The sequence below is a fragment of the Oncorhynchus nerka genome, linkage group LG12, assembly GCF_034236695.1.
Source record: "Oncorhynchus nerka isolate Pitt River linkage group LG12, Oner_Uvic_2.0, whole genome shotgun sequence".
In the NCBI taxonomy this organism is placed as follows: Eukaryota; Metazoa; Chordata; class Actinopteri; order Salmoniformes; family Salmonidae; genus Oncorhynchus; species Oncorhynchus nerka.
In genome coordinates, this window is record NC_088407.1 from 9994367 (window position 1) to 10015107 (window position 20741).

General features: G+C 43.6%; 1 protein-coding gene across 1 annotated transcript in view; it reads right to left on the reverse strand.

The window, feature by feature from the left end:
• LOC115124437 (pyruvate carboxylase, mitochondrial-like) overlaps positions 1-20741 on the reverse strand; it is a 671386-nt gene that overhangs the window by 30291 nt on the left and 620354 nt on the right. The window contains exons 24-25 of the mRNA XM_065025223.1: positions 15249-15320; positions 13259-13366 (exon numbers count right to left, since the gene is read on the reverse strand). Coding sequence (XP_064881295.1) covers positions 13259-13366; positions 15249-15320 — 180 coding nt within the window. The remainder of the gene's footprint in view (positions 1-13258; positions 13367-15248; positions 15321-20741) is intronic.

The window sequence follows — 20741 nt, forward strand, 5'->3', positions numbered from 1 at the left end:
TGACAACTAGAAGCCATCAAGCCAATCCAACTTGTGGGAGGTGCTTCAGGAAGCATGGGGTGAAATCTCTTCAGATTACCTCAACCAATTGACAACTAGAAGCCATCAGGCCAATCTAACTTGTGGGAGGTGCTTCAGGAAGCATGGGGTGAAATCTCTTCAGATTACCTCAACAAATTGACAACTAGAATGCCAAAGGTCTACAAGGCTGTAATTACTGCAAATGGAGGATTCTATATACATTTTACGGACACAATCTATTTTACGATAGTTATCCTTTGTTTGTTTTTAGTCCCATCTATCTCTGAACACAATCCAGTTATGATTTCTATTTGGCAATAGATATATTTTTTTAGCTGTTCGGTTTCACAAAAGGTATACATTTTACAGACAAGGTGTATTTTTTAGTTATCTTGATATTAGTTCTACCTTTCAGCTCCACTCAACCCTGAGGTGTTTTCACACAAGTTCTAGAACTTTCGATTCTCATAGTTACTAAAGATTGTAAATTAATGATAAATAATGTTTTTTTTTTGCTAAGAGTATTACTGATTGATTGACTTTTCAGATCTGCAGAGTAATCTCCAGGTAAATGTTGTAATTCTTCAGCCGTTCCTGAACCTGCGACCAAAAACAAGCTACATATGGACAGTACCAAAACAAATGATCTAATGACTCCCATATATATATATATAACATTCTATTGGTTGCAAGAATTTTGTTTTCATAAATTAAATTGAAAAACTCTTAAGTTTTGGATCTGTTGTCGTTCAGTTCATTAAAATCTCAAACCAAATATTGTGCAATCTGTATGGCACAGCTGTCAATTTGGTGGTCCTGAAATGAAGCTGGTATACTTTATAATTCATCCTAATTTTCTTTAACCATTTTTGGCCTTTAATACGGGGCCGACAGGCAGGTTCCTTCCTTTCTCCGCCTTTCCACCTGACTCATCCATTTTTGTGGTAATTCTGTATTTAGTTGGTTGCTGCACCATAGGTGATATTCCACCTGCCTGGTTGGTTTGCTCCATCCTGCCTGGTTGGTTTGTTCCATCCTGCCTGGTTGGTTTGTTCCATCCTGCCTGGTTGGTTTGCTCCATCCTGCCTGGTTGGTTTGCTCCATCCTGCCTGGTTGGTTTGTTCCATCCTGCCTGGTTGGTTTGTTCCATCCTGCCTGGTTGGTTTGCTCCATCCTGCCTGGTAGCTTTGTTCCATCCTGCCTGGTTGGTTTGCTCCATCCTGCCTGGTAGCTTTGTTCCATCCTGCCTGGTTGGTTTGCTCCATCCTGCCTGGTTGGTTTGTTCCATCCTGCCTGGTATGTTTGCTCCATCCTGCCTGGTTTGTTTGTTCCATCCTGCCTGGTAGCTTTGTTACATCCTGCCTGGTTGGTTTGCTCCATCCTGCCTGGTTGGTTTGCTCCATCCTGCCTGGTTGGTTTGCTCCATCCTGTCTGGTTGGTTTGTTCCATCCTGCCTGGTAGCTTTGTTCCATCCTGCCTGGTTGGTTTGTTCCATCCTGCCTGGTTGGTTTGTTCCATCCTCCTGGTTGGCTACTCTGGTTATTTTGCTCTCATCAACCTCTGTTAGAGGAGCATGCTGCCTCTCTCTGCACCATAGGTGATATTCCACCCAAACTCTGTTCGCCATGGTCTCTCCAACCCTGTTCCTGCAGCTACCCGCTTCTTCATTTGGAGATCAAGTGAAATCTTTTCAGGAACATCAATAGTAATAGTGTTTTCACAACAAAACATGTTTAATTAAAGTTTTGACAGCCCTTCTCTGTGTTCTGGAGAAAGGAATGAAGGAGAGAGAGGAGGAGAAGGAAACACATGGTACTGAGATATTCTGTAGTTAAAACCTGTTGAGTGTAGGGGGCAGTATTTTGATGTTTGGATGAAAAACGTACCCAAATTAAACTGCCTATTTCTCAGGCCCAGAAGCTAGAATATGCATATTATTGTCAGTTTAGGAGAGAAAACACTCTAAAGTTTCCAAAACTATCAAAAATATTGTCTGTGAGTATAACAGAACTGATATTGCAGGTGAAAACCTGAGGATAATCCAACTAGGAAGATGCCTCTTATTTTGAAAGCTCCCTGTTCCATTGCATGGCTTCCCTCCATTTAACTTCTTAAGTTATAGTATGCAGCATTTTCACTTTTGGATAAATAGCATGTCCAATTTCAACTTCCTGCTTGGTTTGTTGTCTTCCTGAACACAGACCAGTCTTCCATTTGATCGACTATTAACGTTTAAAAATACCTAAAGTTGTATTACTTTGAAATGTTTTGGCAAAGTTTACAGGCAACTTTTGAAATATTTTGTAGTGACGTTGCGCAATTTGGAAGCTGTTTTTTTCTGGATCAAAAGCGCCAAATAAATTGGCATTTTGGATATACAGTGCCTTGCCAAAGTATTCGGCCCCCTTGAATAATTTTGCACGCCCAATTTTTCAGTTTTTGATTTGTTAAAAAAGTTTGAAATATCCAATAAATGTCGTTCCACTTCATGATTGTGTCCCACTTGTTGTTGATTCTTCACAAAAAAATACAGTTTTATATCTTTATGTTTGAAGCCTGAAATGTGGCAAAAGGTCGCAAAGTTCAAGGGGGCCGAATACTTTCGCAAGGCACTGTATATGGACGGAATTAATCGAACAAAAGGACCAATTGTGATGTTTATGGGACATATTGAAGTGCCAACAAAAAAAGCTTGTCAAAGGTAATGCATGTTTTATATTTTATTTCTGCGTTTTGTGTAGCACCTGCAGGGTTGAAATATGCTTCCCTCTTTGTTTACTGTTGGGCTTTCATCAGATAATAGCTTCTTATGTTTGCCGAAAAGCCTTTTTAAAATCTGACATGTTGGCTGGATTCACAACGAGTGTGGCTTTAATTTAGTATCTTAAATGTGTGATTTAATGAAAGTTTGGTTTTTATATCATTTTATTTGAAGCAGATATTTTCTCTCTCTCTCCTATTGAAAAAGCTACCATCCGGTTGAAATATTATCGATTATTTATTGTAAAAACAACCTGAGGATTGATTATAAAAAATGTTTGACATGTTTCTACGAACTTTACGGATACTATTTGGAATTTTCTTCTGCCCCTTCGTGACCGCTCGAGCCTGTGGATTAGTGAACAAAACGCGCCAAACAAATGGAGGTATTTTGGATATAAAAATAATCTTTATGGAACAAAAGGAACATTTATTGTGTAACTGGAAGTCTCGTGAGTGCAAACATCCAAAGATCATCAAAGGTAAGCGATTCATTTTATTGCTTTTCTGACTTTCGTGACCAATCTACTTTGCTGCTAGCTGTTTGTAATGTTTTGTCTGCTGAGAGAAATGTCCTCACATAAACGCTTGGTTTGCTTTCGCTGTAAAGCTTTTTTGAAATCTGACACGCCAGGTGGAATAACAACAAGCTAGGATGTGTATTGCACTTGTGATTTCACAAAATTAAATATTTTTAGTAATTTCATTTGAATTTGGAGCTCTGCAATTCAGCGGATGTTGACGATAACGGGATGGTGTGCGCCAAGAATTAAAGGAATGAAGAAGAGAGAGGAGGAGATGGAAACACGGTACTGAGATATTCTGTAGTTAAAAAGGAATGAAGAAGAGAGAGGAGGAGTTGGAAACACGGTACTGAGATATTCTATAGTTAAAAAGGAATGAAGGAGAGAGAGGAGGAGATGGAAACACGGTACTGAGATATTCTGTAGTTAAAAAGGAATGAAGAAGAGAGAGGAGGAGTTGGAAACACGGTACTGAGATATTCTGTAGTTAAAAAGGAATGAAGGAGATAGAGGAGGAGATGGAAACACGGTACTGAGGTATTCTGTAGTTAAAAAGGAATGAAGAAGAGAGAGGAGGAGTTGGAAACACGGTACTGAGATATTCTGTAGTTAAAAAGGAATGAAGGAGAGAGAGGAGGAGTTGGAAACACGGTACTGAGATATTCTGTAGTTAAAAAGGAATGAAGGAGAGAGAGGGGGAGATGGAAACACACAGTAATGAGATATTCTGTAGTTAAAGGAATGAGTCAACCTATAAATGAACTCTGTAAGCCTCCACAATCAATGAACCAACAATATGGCCTAGGGCTTTACGTTGTCTCCCAGACTCATGGATAGAAAGTTTGGAGCATAGCGTCAGGTAACTAGTCCATCCAGTATGCATAATAATACAATCAGCACTTAAAAGGCCAGACCAATTATGTACCAAAAAACTCTTAAATCAGTTTTGTTTGATATTTTTCAGCCGTGCGTAATATGCCGTAGGCTATGTATTGAATAATGGCACAATCATTATTTTAATGATAAGAATTTGTTCTTTAACTGACTTGCCTAGTTAAATAAAGGTTAAATAAAAAAAATGTAATAGAAAACATTAAAATGCATAAGCTCTAATATGCATATGGCTGTTTTGTATCAATCACCACCAGCAGTACATTTCATTGTCTGAAGATGTTGAAACAACATCCACTACGACCATGTTTTTCCACATCAGTTTCAACCTGCTGTTGGAACTTCTTTCTCCAAATTGATCAATCACAATGAGGTGAAGTGTAAAAGCAGGATACTGTTTCAATGATAGTTTTTTTGTTGTGGTGATTAATCGATTACATTGATGTCAGAGTGGTTAGAAGGACAATAGAGCCCTGATGGTAGTTAGAGCCCTGAGTACCAGGCCATTAGGACCTGATGGTCGTTAGAGCCCTGAGTACCAGGCCATTAGGACCTGATGGTAGTTAGAGCCCTGAGTACCAGGCCATTAGGACCTGATGGTCGTTAGAGCCCTGAGTACCAGGCCATTAGGACCTGATGGTCGTTAGAGCCCTGAGTACCAGGCCATTAGGACCTGATGGTAGTTAGAGCCCTGAGTACCAGGCCATTAGGACCCGATGGTAGTTAGAGCCCTGAGTACCAGGCCATTAGGACCTGATGGTAGTTAAATCCCTGAGTACCAGGCCATTAGGACCCGATGGTAGTTAGAGCCCTGAGTACCAGGCCATTAGGACCCGATGGTAGTTAGAGCCCTGAGTACCAGGCCATTAGGACCTGATGGTAGTTAAAGCCCTGAGTACCAGGCCATTAGGACCCGATGGTCGTTAGAGCCCTGAGTACCATGGCCATTAGGACCTGATGGTAGTTAGAGCCCTGAGTACCAGGCCATTAGGACCTGATGGTCGTTAGAGCCCTGAGTACCAGGCCATTAGGACCTAATGGTAGTTAGAGCCCTGAGTACCAGGCCATTAGGACCTAATGGTAGTTAGAGCCCTGAGTACCAGGCCATTAGGACCTAATGGTAGTTAGAGCCCTGAGTACCAGGCCATTAGGACCTAATGGTAGTTAGAGCCCTGAGTACCAGGCCATTAGGACCTGATGGTAGTTAGAGCCCTGAGTACCAGGCCATTAGGACCCGATGGTCGTTAGAGCCCTGAGTACCAGGCCATTAGGACCTGATGGTAGTTAGAGCCCTGAGTATCAGACCATTAGGATCTGATGGTAGTTAGAGCCCTGAGTATCAGACCATTAGGACCCGATGATAGTTAGAGCTCTGAGTACCAGGCCATTAGGACCTGCTGGTAGTTAGAGCCCTGAGTACCAGGCCATTAGGACCTGCTGGTAGTTAGAGCCCTGAGTACCAGGCCATTAGGACCTGATGGTAGTTAGAGCCCTGAGTACCAGGCCATTAGGACCTGATGGTAGTTAGAGCCTTCAGTACCAGGCCTTTAGCACCTGATGGTAGTTAGAGCCCTGAGTACCAGGCCATTCAAACCTGATGGTAGTTAGAGCCATGAGTACCAGGCCATTAGGACCTGATGGTCATGAGAGAGTTGGGTAGTACCAACGCGTGTCCTATAGCCTCCACATTGACTCTGTACCGTAACACCCTGTATATAGCCTCCACATTGACTCTGTACCGGTACCCCCTGTATATAGCCTCCACATTGACTCTGTACATAGCCTCCCATTGACTCTGTAACACCCTGTATATAGCCTCCACATTGACTCTGTACCGTAACCCCCTGTATATAGCCTCCACATTGACTCTGTAACACCCTGTATATAGCCTCCCACATTGACTCTGTATATAGCCTCCACATTGACTCTGTACCGTAACACCCTGTATATAGTCTCCACATTGACTCTGTACCGTAACACCCTGTATATAGCCTCCACATTGACTCTGTACCAGTACCCCCTGTACATAGCCTCCACATTGACTCTGTACCGTAACACCCTGTATATAGCCTCCACATTGACTCTGTACCGTAACACCCTGTATATAGCCTCCACATTGACTCTGTACCGTAACACCCTGTATATAGCCTCCACATTGACTCTGTACCGTAATACCCTGTATATAGCCTCCACATTGACTCTGTACCGTAACACCCTGTATATAGCCTCCACATTGACTCTGTACCGTAACACCCTGTATATAGCCTCCACATTGACTCTGTACCGTAACACCCTGTATATAGTCTCCACATTGACTCTCTGTACCTGTATATACACATTGACCCTGTACCCTGTATATAGCCTCCACATTGACTCTGTACCGTAACACCCTGTATATAGCCTCCACATTGACTCTGTAACACCGTCTAATACCCTGTATATAGCCTCCACATTGACTCTGTACCGTAACACCCTGTATATAGCCTCCACATTGACTCTGTACCGTAACACCCTGTATATAGCCTCCACATTGACTCTGTAGCCTCCCATTGTAACACCCTGTATATAGCCTCCACATTGACTCTGTACCGTAACACCCTGTATATAGCCTCCACATTGACTCTGTACCGTAACACCCTGTATATAGTCTCCACATTGACTCTGTACCGTAACACCCTGTATATAACACTCCCTGTATATAGCCTCCACATTGACTCTGTACCGTAACACCCTGTATATAGCCTCCACATTGACTCTGTACCGTAATACCCTGTATATAGACTCCACATTGACTCTGTACCGTAACACCCTGTATATAGCCTCCACATTGACTCTGTACCGTAATACCCTGTATATAGCCTCCACACCTCTGTGCCGTAACACCCTGTATATAGCCTCCACATTGACTCTGACAGTACCCCCTGTACATAGCCTCCACATTGACTCTGTACCGTAACACCCTGTATATAGCCTCCACATTGACTCTGTACCGTAATACCCTGTATATAGCCTCCACATTGACTCTGTACCACATTGATATTTTATTGTGTTACTTTTTTATGCTTTTCTACTTTAGTTTATTTGGTAAATATTTTCTTAGGGTTCTATTTTTCTGAATTTCCTGACTGACGTGCCCCAAGTAAGCTGCCTCATTCCCAGAAGCCAGGATATATATATATATATATATACTTGGTAGCATTGGATAGAAAACACTTTAAAGTTTCTAGAAATGTTAAAATAATGTCTAACACTATAAAACAATTGTTATCACAGGTGCAAAGATCAACCAACCGGATATATTATATATTTTTTAGCTCTTATAATGGAAAGCTATGGGTCCTATGTAATTCCAGTTTCCAGATTGCAATTCCTATGGCTTCCACATAGATTTCAACAGTCTTTGTTCATTGTTTCAGGCTTATTTCTTCAAAAACAAGCAAGAAAATTTGAAATTTGAAACAAAATAATTTGAAGTTTGAAACAAAAGAATTTGAAGTTTGAAACAAAATAATTTGAAGTTTTTGTAGGAAGAGTCCCGGGTACAATATCAGTCTGTTTGCCACGAAGAGGACGTGCGCTTAAAATGTTTTCTTTTTTATTAAACATACTTCTATTAATAAACATGTATTCTAGTTTATTTACAGTTTAGGATGAAATAGAAATGTAGTTTGACTTGTTTGAACAAAAGTTTAGCGGTAGCTTTTTGGACTCCTTTGTCTGCATGTTAAACGAGTTGATAACTGAAATCGATGGCGCCAACTAAACAGACTTTTTGGGATATAACCATTTGTGTTGTAGCTGGGACCCTTTGGATTGCAAACAGAGGAAGATTTTCAAAAGTAAGTGATTTATTTAATCTCTATTTGTGATTTTATGAAGCCTGTGTTGGTTGAAAAATATGTTGATATGGGGCGCCGTCATCAGACAATCGCATGGTATGCTTTCGCTGTAAAGCCTATTGTAAAACAGAAAACGCAGTTAGACTAACAACAATTTAAGCTTTTAAATGACATGATACTTTTTGTTCATAAATGTTTAATATTACGATTATTTATTTGAAATGCGAGCCCTCCAATTTCACCGGATGTTGTTGACTGGTGTCCCGCTAGCGAGAGAAAGTCTCAGTAGAGCTCTAAGTTAGTTAGTATATAAAGCTATATGTGTTTCTGAAGTCTCAGTAGAGCTCTAAGTTAGTTAGTATATAAAGCTATATGTGTTTCTGAAGTCTCAGTAGAGCTCTACGTTAGTTAGTATATAAAGCTGTATGTATTTCTGAAATCACCCTACATTATGCTCCCAATACAAACACCTCCAGTTCCCCTACTGTGCCCCCCTAGTCATGGTGTGTGTGTGTGTGTGTGTGTGTCTCTCTGGGGGGACGCCACAGCAGACAAACAACAATGTTTGTTATTTTCTTCTGTGACTGGAGGCTACTGCTTCTCTCAGGAGATGGAGAGAGGGAGAGAGGGAGGGAGAGAAGGAGAGAGGGAGAGAGGGAGGGAGAGAAGGAGAGAGGGAGAGAGGGAGGGAGAGAGGGGAGGGGAGAGGAGGGAGGAGAGAGAAGGAGAGAGAGGGAGGGAGGGAGGGAGAGAGAGAAGGAGAGAGAGAGAGAGAGGAGAGGAGAGAGGGAGGGAGAGAAGGAGAGAGGGAGAGAGGGAGGGGGAGAAGGAGAGAGGGAGAGAGAGAGGGAGAGAATGAGAGAGGAAGGGAGAAGGAGGGAGGGAGAGAATGAGATAGGAAGGGAGAAGGAGGGAGGGAGAGAGGAAGGGAGGGGGTGAGGGAGGGAGGAGGGAGGAGGGAGGGAGGGAGGAAGGAAGGAAGGGAGGGAGGGGAGGTGAGGTAAGTAGGGAGGGAGGGAGAGAGAAAGGGAGGAGTGAGGGAGGGAGGGTGAGAGGAAGAAAGGAAGGGAGATAGGGAGGGGGAGGGTGAGAGGAAGGGAGGAAGTAAGGAAGGGAGGAAGGGAGGGAGGGGGAGAGGAAGGAAGGAAGGAAGGAAGGGAGGAAGGGAGGGAGGGAGAGAAGGAGAGAGGGAGAGAGGGAGGGAGAGAATGAGAGAAGGACAGAGGGAGAGAGGGAGGGAGAGAATGAGAGAGGGAGAGAGGGAGAGAGGGAGGGAGAGAAGGAGAGAATGAGAGAAGGAGAGAGGGAGAGAGGGAGGGAGAGAAGGAGAGAGGGAGAGAGGGAGGGAGAGAAGGAGAGAGGGAGAGAGAGAGGGAGAGAATGAGAGAGGAAGGGAGAAGGAGGGAGGGAGAGAATGAGATAGGAAGGGAGAAGGAGGGAGGGAGAGAGGAAGGGAGGGAGGGGGTGAGGGAGGGAGGGAGGGAGGGAAGGGAGGGAGGGGAGGTGAGGTAAGTAGGGAGGGAGGTAGGGGAGAGAGAGAAAGGGAGGAGTGAGGGAGGGAGGGTGAGAGGAAGAGAGGAAGGAAGGAAGGGAGATAGGGAGGGAGGGAGGAAGGGAGGAAGTAAGGAAGGGAGGAAGGGAGGGAGGGAGGGGAGAGGAAGGGAGGAAGTAAGGAAGGGAGGAAGGGAGGGAGGGAGGGGAGAGGAAGAGAGGGAGGGGAGTGAGTGGGAGGGAGGGAGGTAGAGAGGGAGGGAGGAAGGAAGGAAGGGAGGGAGGTAGAGAGGGGAGGGAGGGAGGGAGGGAGGAGTGAGGGAGGGAGGTAGAGAGGGAGGGAGGAAGGGAGGGAGGGAGGGAGGTAGAGAGGGGAGAGAGAAAGGGGAGGAGGAGGGAGGGAGGTAGAGAGGGAGGGAGGAAGGGAGGGAGGGAGGGAGGGAGAGAGGTAGAGAGAAAGGGAGGGAGTAAGGAGGGAGGTAGAGAGGGAGGGAGGAAGGGAGGGAGGGAGGAGGTAGGAAGGAAGGGAGGGAGGAGGGGAGGGAGGGAGGGAGGGAGGGAGTGAGGAAGGGAGGGGGTGAGGGAGGGAGGGGGTGAGGGAGGGGGTGAGGGAGGGAGGGAGGGAAGGGAGGGAGGGAGGGGGTGGTGAGGTAATTAGGGAGGGAGGTAGGGAGGGAGAGAGAAAGGGAGGAGTGAGGGAGGGAGGGTGAGAGGAAGAGAGGAAGGAAGGAAGGGAGATAGGGAGGGAGGGATGGTGAGAGGAAGGGAGGAAGTAAGGAAGGGAGGAAGGGAGGGAGGGAGGGGAAGAGGAAGGGAGGAAGTAAGGAAGGGAGGAAGGGAGGGAGGGGGGGAGACGAAGAGAGGGAGGGGGAGTGAGTGGGAGGGAGGGAGGGAGGTAGAGAGTGAGGGAGGAAGGAAGGAAGGGAGGGAGGGAGGGAGGGAGGTAGAGAGGGAGGGAGGGAGGAGTGAGGGAGGGAGGTAGAGAGGGAGGGAGGAAGGGAGGGAGGGAGGTAGAGAGGGAGAGAGAAAGGGAGGAGTGAGGGAGGGAGGTAGAGAGGGAGGAAGGAAGGGAGGGAGGGAGGTAGGAAGGAAGGGAGGGAGGAGGGGAGGGAGGAGGGAGGGAGGGAGTGATCACATGCAGTATTAAGAGAGTTGTAGATTGTGTTGAGATCCACTATATTTAAAGGGAAATCTGGGATTGCTGTGTATTTAAAAAAAACATTTATATTAGTAAGTGAAGTGTGACCACTTTGCTGTTATTTGAATCCCAGATAGTCCCATTAACTGTCAATATTCCCCAAATCTTCTCAACATGGGTGATATAACGCTCCTGGAGGTCTGCTTTCTCCTCTTTTTCTCTTGGGAGTTACTGACACAGGTGGGCAATGGGTGTGTTTGCGTGTAATGTTTGTGTGCGTTTGTGTGTAATGTTTGAGTGTGTTGTGTGTAATGTTTGGGTGTGTTTGTGTGTAATGTTTGGGTGAGTTTGCATGTAATGTTTGGGTGCGTTTGTGTGTAATGTTTGAGTGTGTTGTGTGTAATGTTTGGGTGTGTTTGTGTGTAATGTTTGGGTGAGTTTGCATGTAATGTTTGGGTGTGTTTGTGTGTAATGTTTGAGTGTGTTGTGTGTAATGTTTGAGTGTGTTTGTGTGTAATGTTTGAGTGTGTGTGTATGTGTGTAATGTGTGTATGTGTGTGTAATGTTTGAGTGTGTGTATGTGTGTAATGTGTGTATACGTGTGTACAATTTGAGTGTGTGTGTATATGTGTAATGTTTGAATGTGTGTGTATGTGTGTGTTGAAACTAATTCTGCTGATAGTGGAAAGATGGTGTAATAATGGTGGTACTGTAATAAGGGTGATACTGTAATAAGGGTGATACTGTAATAATGGTGATACTGTAATAACTATGATACTGTAATAAGGGTGATACTGTAATAAGGGTGATACTGTAATAAGGGTGATACTGTAATAACTATGATACTGTAATAACTATGATACTGTAATAAGGGTGATACTGTAATAAGGGTGGTACTGTAATAATGGTGATACTGTAATAATGGTGGTACTGTAATATGGGTGATACTGTAATAATGGTGATACTGTAATACGGGTGATACTGTAATAAGGGTGATACTGTAATAAGGGTGATACTGTAATAAGGGTGATACTGTAATAAGGGTGATACTGTAATAGGGGTGATACTGTAATAAGGGTGATACTGTAATAATGGTGATACTGTAATACGGGTGATACTGTAATAAGGGTGATACTGTAATAAGGGTGATACTGTAATAAGGGTGATACTGTAATAATGGTGATACTGTAATACGGGTGATACTGTAATAAGGGTGATACTGTAATAACAGTGATACTGTAATACGGGTGATACTGTAATAACTATGATACTGTAATAAGGGTGGTACTGTAATAATGGTGATACTGTAATAGGGGTGATACTGTAATAATGGTGATACTGTAATAAGGGTGGCACTGTAATAAGGGTGGTACTGTAACAAGGGTGGTACTGTAATAAGGGTGGAGCTGTAATACGGGTGGTACTGTAATAAGGGTGGTACTGTAATAAGGGTGGTACTGTAATAGGGGTGATACTGTAATAATGGTGATACTGTAATAAGGGTGATACTGTAATAAGGGTGGTACTGTAATAAGGGTGGTACTGTAATAAGGGTGGTACTGTAATAAGGGTGGTACTGTAATAGGGGTGATACTGTAATAATGGTGATACTGTAATAAGGTGGCACTGTAATAAGGGTGGTACTGTAACAAGGGTGGTACTGTAATAAGGGTGGTACTGTAATAAGGGTGGTGCTGTAATAAGGGTGGTGCTGTAATACGGGTGGTACTGTAATAAGGGTGGTACTGTAGTAAGGGTGGTACTGTAATAAGGGTGGTACTTTAGTAAGGGTGGTACTGTAATAAGGGTGGTACTGTAATACGGGTGATACTGTAATACGGGTGGTACTGTAATACGGGTGGTACTGTAATAAGGGTGGTACTGTAATAAGGGTGGTACTGTAATAAGGGTGGTACTGTAATAAGGGTGGTACTGTAATAAGGGTGGTACTGTAATAAGGGTGGTACTGTAATAAGGGTGGTACTGTAATAAGGGTGGTACTTTAGTAAGGGTGGTACTGTAATAAGGGTGGTACTGTAATACGGGTGGTACTGTAATAAGGGTGATACTGTAATAAGGGTGGTACTGTAATAAGGGTGGTACTGTAATAAGGGTGGTACTGTAATAAGGCTGGTACTGTAATAAGGGTGGTACTGGGAGTGGTTGTTTCTTTACTACTAATCGGTTGAATGCACTGACTGTAAGGTGCTTTGGATAAGAGTATTTTCTCAAATTTGAAATGTTTGTGAGTGTCTCCCTGTGTGAGTGTCTCCCTGTGTGAGTGTGTCCCTGTGTGAGTGTCTCCCTGTGTGAGTGTCTCCCTGTGTGAGTGTCTTCCTGTATGAGTGTCTCCCTGTGTGAGTGTCTCCCTGTGTGAGTGTCTCCCTGTGTGAGTGTCTCCCTGTGTGAGTGTCTTCCTGTGTGAGTGTCTTCCTTTGTGAGTGTCTTCCTGTGTGAGTGTCTTCCTGTGTGAGTGTCTCCCTGTGTGAGTGTCTTCCTGTGTGAGTGTATCCCTGTGTGTGGGTGTCTCCCTGTGTGAGTGTGTCCCTGTGTGAGTGTTACCCTGTGTGAGTGTGTCCCTGTGTGTGTGTTACCCTGGTCCTGAATGGTTCGGGGAAGCCTCCGTGCGGTATCCCAATGTGTCCTTGTAGAAACTCCACCACAGACAGAGGGAAGGACAGCTCATCAGCTTTTTCCTCCACCTGAAGAACAACCACAACCACAATCACAACCACAATCACAACCACAATCACAACCACAATACCAACCACAATCACAATCACAATCACAACCACAACCACAATCACAACCACAATCACAATCACAACCACAATCACAATGTCACCCTAACAACCACAATCACAACCACAATCACAATCACAATCAGTGTCACAATCACTAGCACAATCACTAGCACAATCACAACCACAATAACAACCACAATGTCCACCTGTCACAACCACAATAACAACCACAATGTCAATTCCTCACAATCACAACCACAATAACAACCACAATCACAACCACAATCAATCACAACCCTCACAATCACAACCACAACCACAATCACAATCAATTCCAATCACAATGTCACAGTGTCTTCCAATCACAATCACTAGCACAATCACAACCACAATAACAACCACAATCACAACCACAATCACAATTCACTCACAATCACAACCACAATGACCACAATCTTCACAATAACAACCACAATCACAATGTCTCACAACCACCACAATGTGAGTGTCTTCCTGTCACAACCACAATCACAATCACAGTCACAACCACAATCACAACCACAATCACAACTGTCACAACCACAACCACAATCTCCCACAATCACAATGTCCACAATCACAACCCAATCACAATAACAACCCATCAAATAACAACCACAATCACAACCACAATCACAATCACAATCACAATCAATCACAACCACAATCACAATCCCAACCACAATCACAACCACAATCACAATTACACAACCACAATCCTGGTCCACACAATGGTTCACAACCACAATACCAACCACAATCACAATCACAATATCCCAATGTGTCCAATCACAACCACAATCACAACCACAATCACAAACAATCCACAATCACAGACAATCACAATCAAGCACAATCACAACCACAATCAGCACAATCACTCCACCAAAGAACAACCACAACCACAATCACAACCACAATCACAACACAACCACAACCACAATCACAACCACAATAACAACCACAATCACAATCACAACCACAATAACAACCATCACAACCACAATCACAACCACAATCACAACCACAATCACAATCACAATCACAACCACAACCACAATCACAATCACAACCACAATAACAACCACAATCACAACCACAACCACAATCACAACCACAATCACAACCACAACCACAATCACAACCACAATCACAACCACAATCACAACCACAATAACAACCACAATCACAATCACAATCACAACCACAACCACCACAATCACAATCCACACACAATCACAAACCACAATCACAACCACAATCACAACCACAATAACAACCACAATCACTCACAACCACAATCACAATCACAATCACAACCACAACCACAATCACAATCACAATCACAATCACAATCACAACCACAATCACAATCACAATCACAACCACAATCACAATAACAACCACAATCACAACCACAATCACAATCACAACCACAAACAACCACAATCACAATCACAACCACAATCACAACCACAACCACAATCACAATCACAATAACAACCACAATCACAATAACAACCACAATCACAATCACAACCACAATCACAATCACAACCACAACCACAACCACAACCACAATCACAACCACAATCACAACCACAATCACAACCACAACCACAATCACAATCACAATCACAACCACAATCACAACCACAATCACAACCACAATCACAACACAACACAATCACAATCACAACCACAATAACAACATTGTGGTTGACCTGGTAGAATGGTTCCCGGACAACAATAAATAGACAGAAGTATAATAGTGAATGTAAAGACAGATAAATGTACATACTTCCTCTCTCGTCAGGTTGTTCTGTACCATGAACTGAGCCAGGTCTCCTACAATCTTAGAGCTGGGAGTCACCTAGAGAGAGACGGAGGGGGGAGAGAGGGGAGAGAGAGAGAGGGGGGAGAGAGGGATGGAGAGGGAGAGTTAGAGATGGAGGGGGAGAGAGAGATGGAGGGGAGAGAGAGACGGAGGGGGAGAGAGATGGAGGGGGAGAGAGAGATGGAGGGGGAGAGAGAGATGGAGGGGGAGAGAGAGAGATGGAGGAGGAGGGGAGAGATGGAGAGGGGGAGAGAGAGATGGAGGGGAGAGAGATGGAGGGGCAGAGAAAGATGGAGGAAAGAGAGAGATGGAGGGGGAGAGAGATGGAGAGGGGGAGAGTGAGATGGAGGGGGAGAGAGAGATGGAGGGGGAGAGATGGAAGGGGAGAGAGAGATGGAGGAGGAGAGAGATGGAGGGGAGAGAGATGGAGGGGAGAGAGAGATGGAGGGAGGAGAGATGGAGGGGGAGAGAGAGAGATGGAGGGGGAGAGATGGAGGGGGAGAGAGAGATGGAGGGGGAGAGATGGAGAGGGGAGAGATGGAGGGGAGAGATGGAGGGGGGAGAGAGAGATGGGAGAGAGAGAGATGGAGGGGGGGAGAGAGAGAGATGGAGGGGGAGAGATTGAGGGGGAGAGATGGAGGGGGAGAGAGAGAGATGGAGTGGGGAGAGATGGAGGGAGGAGAGAGAGAGATGGAGGGGGAGAGAGAGAGATGGAGGGAGAGAGATGGAGGGGGAGAGATGGAGGGGGAGAGATAGATGGAGGGGGAGAGAGAGAGATGGAGGGGGAGAGAGAGAGATGGAGGGGAGAGAGAGAGATGGAGGGGGAGAGAGAGATGGAGGGGGGAGAGATGGAGGGGAGAGAGAGAGATGGAGGGGGGAGAGATGGAGGGGGAGAGAGAGAGAGAGGGTTAAAACATCAACTGATAAGACACACAGGGTAGCCTAGTGGTTAGAGTGTTTGGACTAGTAACCGAAAGGTTGCAATTTCAAATCCCCGAGCTGACAAGGTACCTTTTTTGTGTGTGTCTTATCAGTTCCCTATAATCCCTTCATTTTATAGTTAAAACTGTAACCACAGCAGTTCCTCTGTGTGTCTCTCTCTCTCTCTGTCTCTCTCTCTCTCTCTGTCTCTCTCTGTCTCTCTCTCTCTCTCTGTCTCTCTCTCTCTCTCTCTCTCTCTCTCTCTCTCTCTCTCTCTCTCTCTCTCTCTCTCTCTGTCTCTCTCTGTCTCTCTCTCTCTCTCTCTCTCTCTCAATTCAATTCAATTCAAGGGCTTTATTGGCATGGGAAAAATGTGTTAACATAGCCAAAGCAAGTGAGGTAGACAACATACAAAGTGAATATATAAAGTGAAAAACAACAAAAATTAACAGTAAACATTACACATACAGAAGTTTCAAAACAGTAAAGACATTACAAATGTCATATTATATATATATATACAATGTACAAATAGTTAAAGGACACAAGATAAAATGAATAAGTATAAATATGGGTTGTATTTACAATGGTGTTTGTTCTTCACTGGTTGCCCTTTTCTCGTGGCAACAGGTCACAAATCTTGCTGCTGTGATGGCACACTATGGAATTTCACCCAAAAGATATGGGAGTTTTTCAAAATTGGATTTGTTTTCGAATTCTTTGTGGATCTGTGTAATCTGGGGGAAATATGTCTCTCTAATATGGTCATACATTGGGCAGGAGGTTAGGAAGTGCAGCTCAGTTTCCACCTCATTTTGTGGGCAGTGAGCACATAGCCTGTCTTCTCTTGAGAGCCATGTCTGCCTACGGCGGCCTTTCTCAATAGCAAGGCTATGCTCACTGAGTCTGTACATAGTCAAAGCTTTCCTTAATTTTGGGTCAGTCACAGTGGTCAGGTATTCTGCCGCTGTGTACTCTCTGTGTAGGGCCAAATAGCATTCTAGTTTGCTCTGTTTTTTTGTTAATTCTTTCCAATGTGTTAAGTAATTATCTTTTTGTTTTCTCATGATTTGGTTGGGTCTAATTGTGCTGTTGTCCTGGGGCTCTGTAGGGTGTGTTTGTGTTTGTGAACAGAGCCCAGGACCAGCTTGCTTAGGGACTCTTCTCCAGGTTCATCTCTCTGTAGGTGATGGCTTTGTTATGGAAGGTTTGTGAATCGCTTCCTTTTAGGTGGTTGTAGAATTTAACGTCTCTTTTCTGGATTTTGATAATTAGTGGGTATCGGCCTAATTCTGCTCTGCATGCATTATTTGGTGTTTTACGTTGTACACGGAGGATATTTTTGCAGAATTCTGCGTGCAGAGTCTCAATTTGGTGTTTGTCCCATTTTGTGAAGTCTTGGTTGGTGAGCGGACCCCAGACCTCACAACCATAAAGGGCAATGGGCTCTAATGACTGATTCAAGTATTTTTAGCCAAATCCTAATTGGTATGTTGAAATGTATGTTTCTTTTGATGGCATAGAATGCCCTTCTTGCCTTGTCTCTCAGATCGTTCACAGCTTTGTGGAAGTTACCTGTGGCACTGATGTTTAGGCCAAGGTATGTATAGTTTTTTGTGTGCTCTAGTGCAACAGTGTCTAGATGGAATTTGTATTTGTGGTCCTGGTGACTGGACCTTTTTTGGAACACCATTATTTTGGTCTTACTGAGATTTACTGTCAGGGCCCAGGTCTGACAGAATCTGTGCATAAGATCTAGGTGCTGCTGTAGGCCCTCCTTGGTTGGTGACAGAAGCACCAGATCATCAGCAAACAGCAGACATTTGACTTCGGATTCTAGCAGGGGGAAGCCGGGTGCTGCAGACTTTTCTAGTGCCCGCGCCAATTCGTTGATATATATGTTGAAGAGGGTGGGGCTTAAGCTGCATCCCTGTCTAACCCCACGACCCTGTGTGAAGAAATGTGTGTGTTTTTTGCCAATTTTAACCGCACACTTGTTGTTTGTGTACATGGATTTTATAATGTCGTATGTTTTACCCCCAACACCACTTTCCATCAGTTTGTATAGCAGACCCTCATGCCAGATTGAGTCGAAGGCTTTTTTGAAATCAACAAAGCATGAGAAGAGTTTGCCTTTGTTTTGGTTTGTTTGGTTGTCAATTAGGGTGTGCAGGGTGAATACATGGTCTGTTGTACGGTAATTTGGTAAAAAGCCAATTTGACTGAGAGATTCTCTCTCTCTCTGTCTCTCTCTCTCTGTCTCTCTCTCTGTCTCTCTCTCTCTCTCTCTCTCTCTCTCTCTCTCTCTCTCTCTCTCTCTCTCTCTCTCTCTCTCTCTCTCTCTCTCTCTCTCTCTCTCTCTCTGTCTCTCTAATCACAGCTGTCCCCAGTCCTTTTCTCTGTTTCTCTTTTCTCTTTCCCTCATTCTCTCTCTCTGTCTCCTCAGTGCCACTGTGCCCTCCAGTCTAAACTACAGTGACTTATTGGACCCAAAACACCTCTTAAACAGCTCTCTCCCCTTCTCTCTCTCTCTCTCTCTCTCCCTTTCTCTCTCTCTCTCTCTCTCTCTCTCTCCTCTTTCTCTCTCTCTCTCTCTCTCTCTCTCCCTTTCTCTCTCTCTCTTTCCCTCCTTCCCTCAATTCAATTTCAAGGGCTTTATTGGCATGGGAAACATATGATAACATTACCAAAGCAAGTGAAGTAGATAATAAACAAAAGTGAAATAAACAATACATACATATTAACAGTAAATATTACACTCACACTAGTTCCAAAAGAGTAAAGACCTTACCGATGTCATATTATGTGGAAATAGTTCAAGTACAAAAAGGGAAAACAAACAAACATAAATATGGGTTGTATTTACAATGGTGTTTGTTCTTCACTGGTTGCCCTTTTCTCGTGGCAACAGACATCTTGCTGCCTGAATTAACCGTCTGTTTGTATAGATGGATTTTATAATGTTTTTCCCCCAACACCACTTTCCAACAGTTTGTATAGCAGACCCTCATGCCAGATTGAGTCGAAGGCTTTTTTGAAATCAACAAAGCATGAGAAGACGTTGCCTTTGTTTTGGTTTGTTTGGTTGTCAATTAGGGTGTGCAGGGTGAATACGTGGTCTGTCGCACGGTAATTTGGTAAAAAGCCAATTTGACATTTGACTTGTTTTCACTGAGGAAATGTAGTCTGCTGTTAAAACGTCGTAGGGATACGTGGGAGACGTAGTTCTTGTAGTTCATTCAAGATAATTGGATACGTAGTTCTGTAGTTCATTCAAGGTAATTGGATACGTAGTTCTTGTAGTTCATTCAAGGTAATTGGAGAATCCAGTGGGTTCTGGTTCTTGTAGTCTTTAATAGTTGATTCTAACATTTGTAATTGATCACGACTTCAACTCTATATGTTTTTGCTGTTTGTTATTTGTTATAGAGCCAAAAAGATTGGAGAAGTGGTTTACCCATACATCTCCGTTTTGGATAGATAGCTCTCCATGTTGTTGTTTGTTATTGTTATAGAGGAGAAGTGGTTTATCCATACATCTCCATTTTGGATAGATAGCTCTCCATGTTGTTGTTTGTTATTGTTATAGAGGAGAAGTGGTTTATCCAGACATCTCCATTTTGGATAGATAGCTCTCCATGTTGTTGTTTGTTATTGTTATAGAGGAGAAGTGGTTTATCCAGACATCTCCATTTTGGATAGATAGCTCTCCATGTTGTTGTTTGTTATTGTTATAGAGGAGAAGTGGTTTATCCAGACATCTCCATTTTGGATAGATAGCTCTCCATGTTGTTGTTTGTTATTGTTATAGAGGAGAAGTGGTTTATCCAGACATCTCCATTTTGGATAGATAGCTCTCCATGTTGTTGTTTGTTATTGTTATAGAGGAGAAGTGGTTTATCCAGACATCTCCATTTTGGATAGATAGCTCTCCATGTTGTTGTTTGTTATTGTTATAGAGGAGAAGTGGTTTATCCAGACATCTCCATTTTGGATAGATAGCTCTCCATGTTGTTGTTTGTTATTGTTATAGAGGAGAAGTGGTTTATCCAGACATCTCCATTTTGGATAGATAGCTCTCCATGTTGTTGTTTGTTATTGTTATAGAGGAGAAGTGGTTTACCCAGACATCTCCATTTTGGATAGATAGCTCTCCATGTTGTTGTTTGTTATTGTTATAGAGGAGAAGTGGTTTACCCAGACATCTCCATTTTGGATAGATAGCTCTCCATGTTGTTGTTTGTTAGTGTTATAGAGGAGAAGTGGTTTACCCAGACATCTCCATTTTGGATAGATAGCTCTCCATGTTGTTGTTTGTTTAGTGTTATAGAGGAGAAGTGGTTTACCCAGACATCTCCATTTTGGATAGATAGCTCTCCATGTTGTTGTTTGTTATTGTTATAGAGGAGAAGTGGTTTACCCAGACATCTCCATTTTGGATAGATAGCTCTCCATGTTGTTGTTTGTTTAGTGTTATAGAGGAGAAGTGGTTTACCCAGACATCTCCATTTTGGATAGATAGCTCTCCATGTTGTT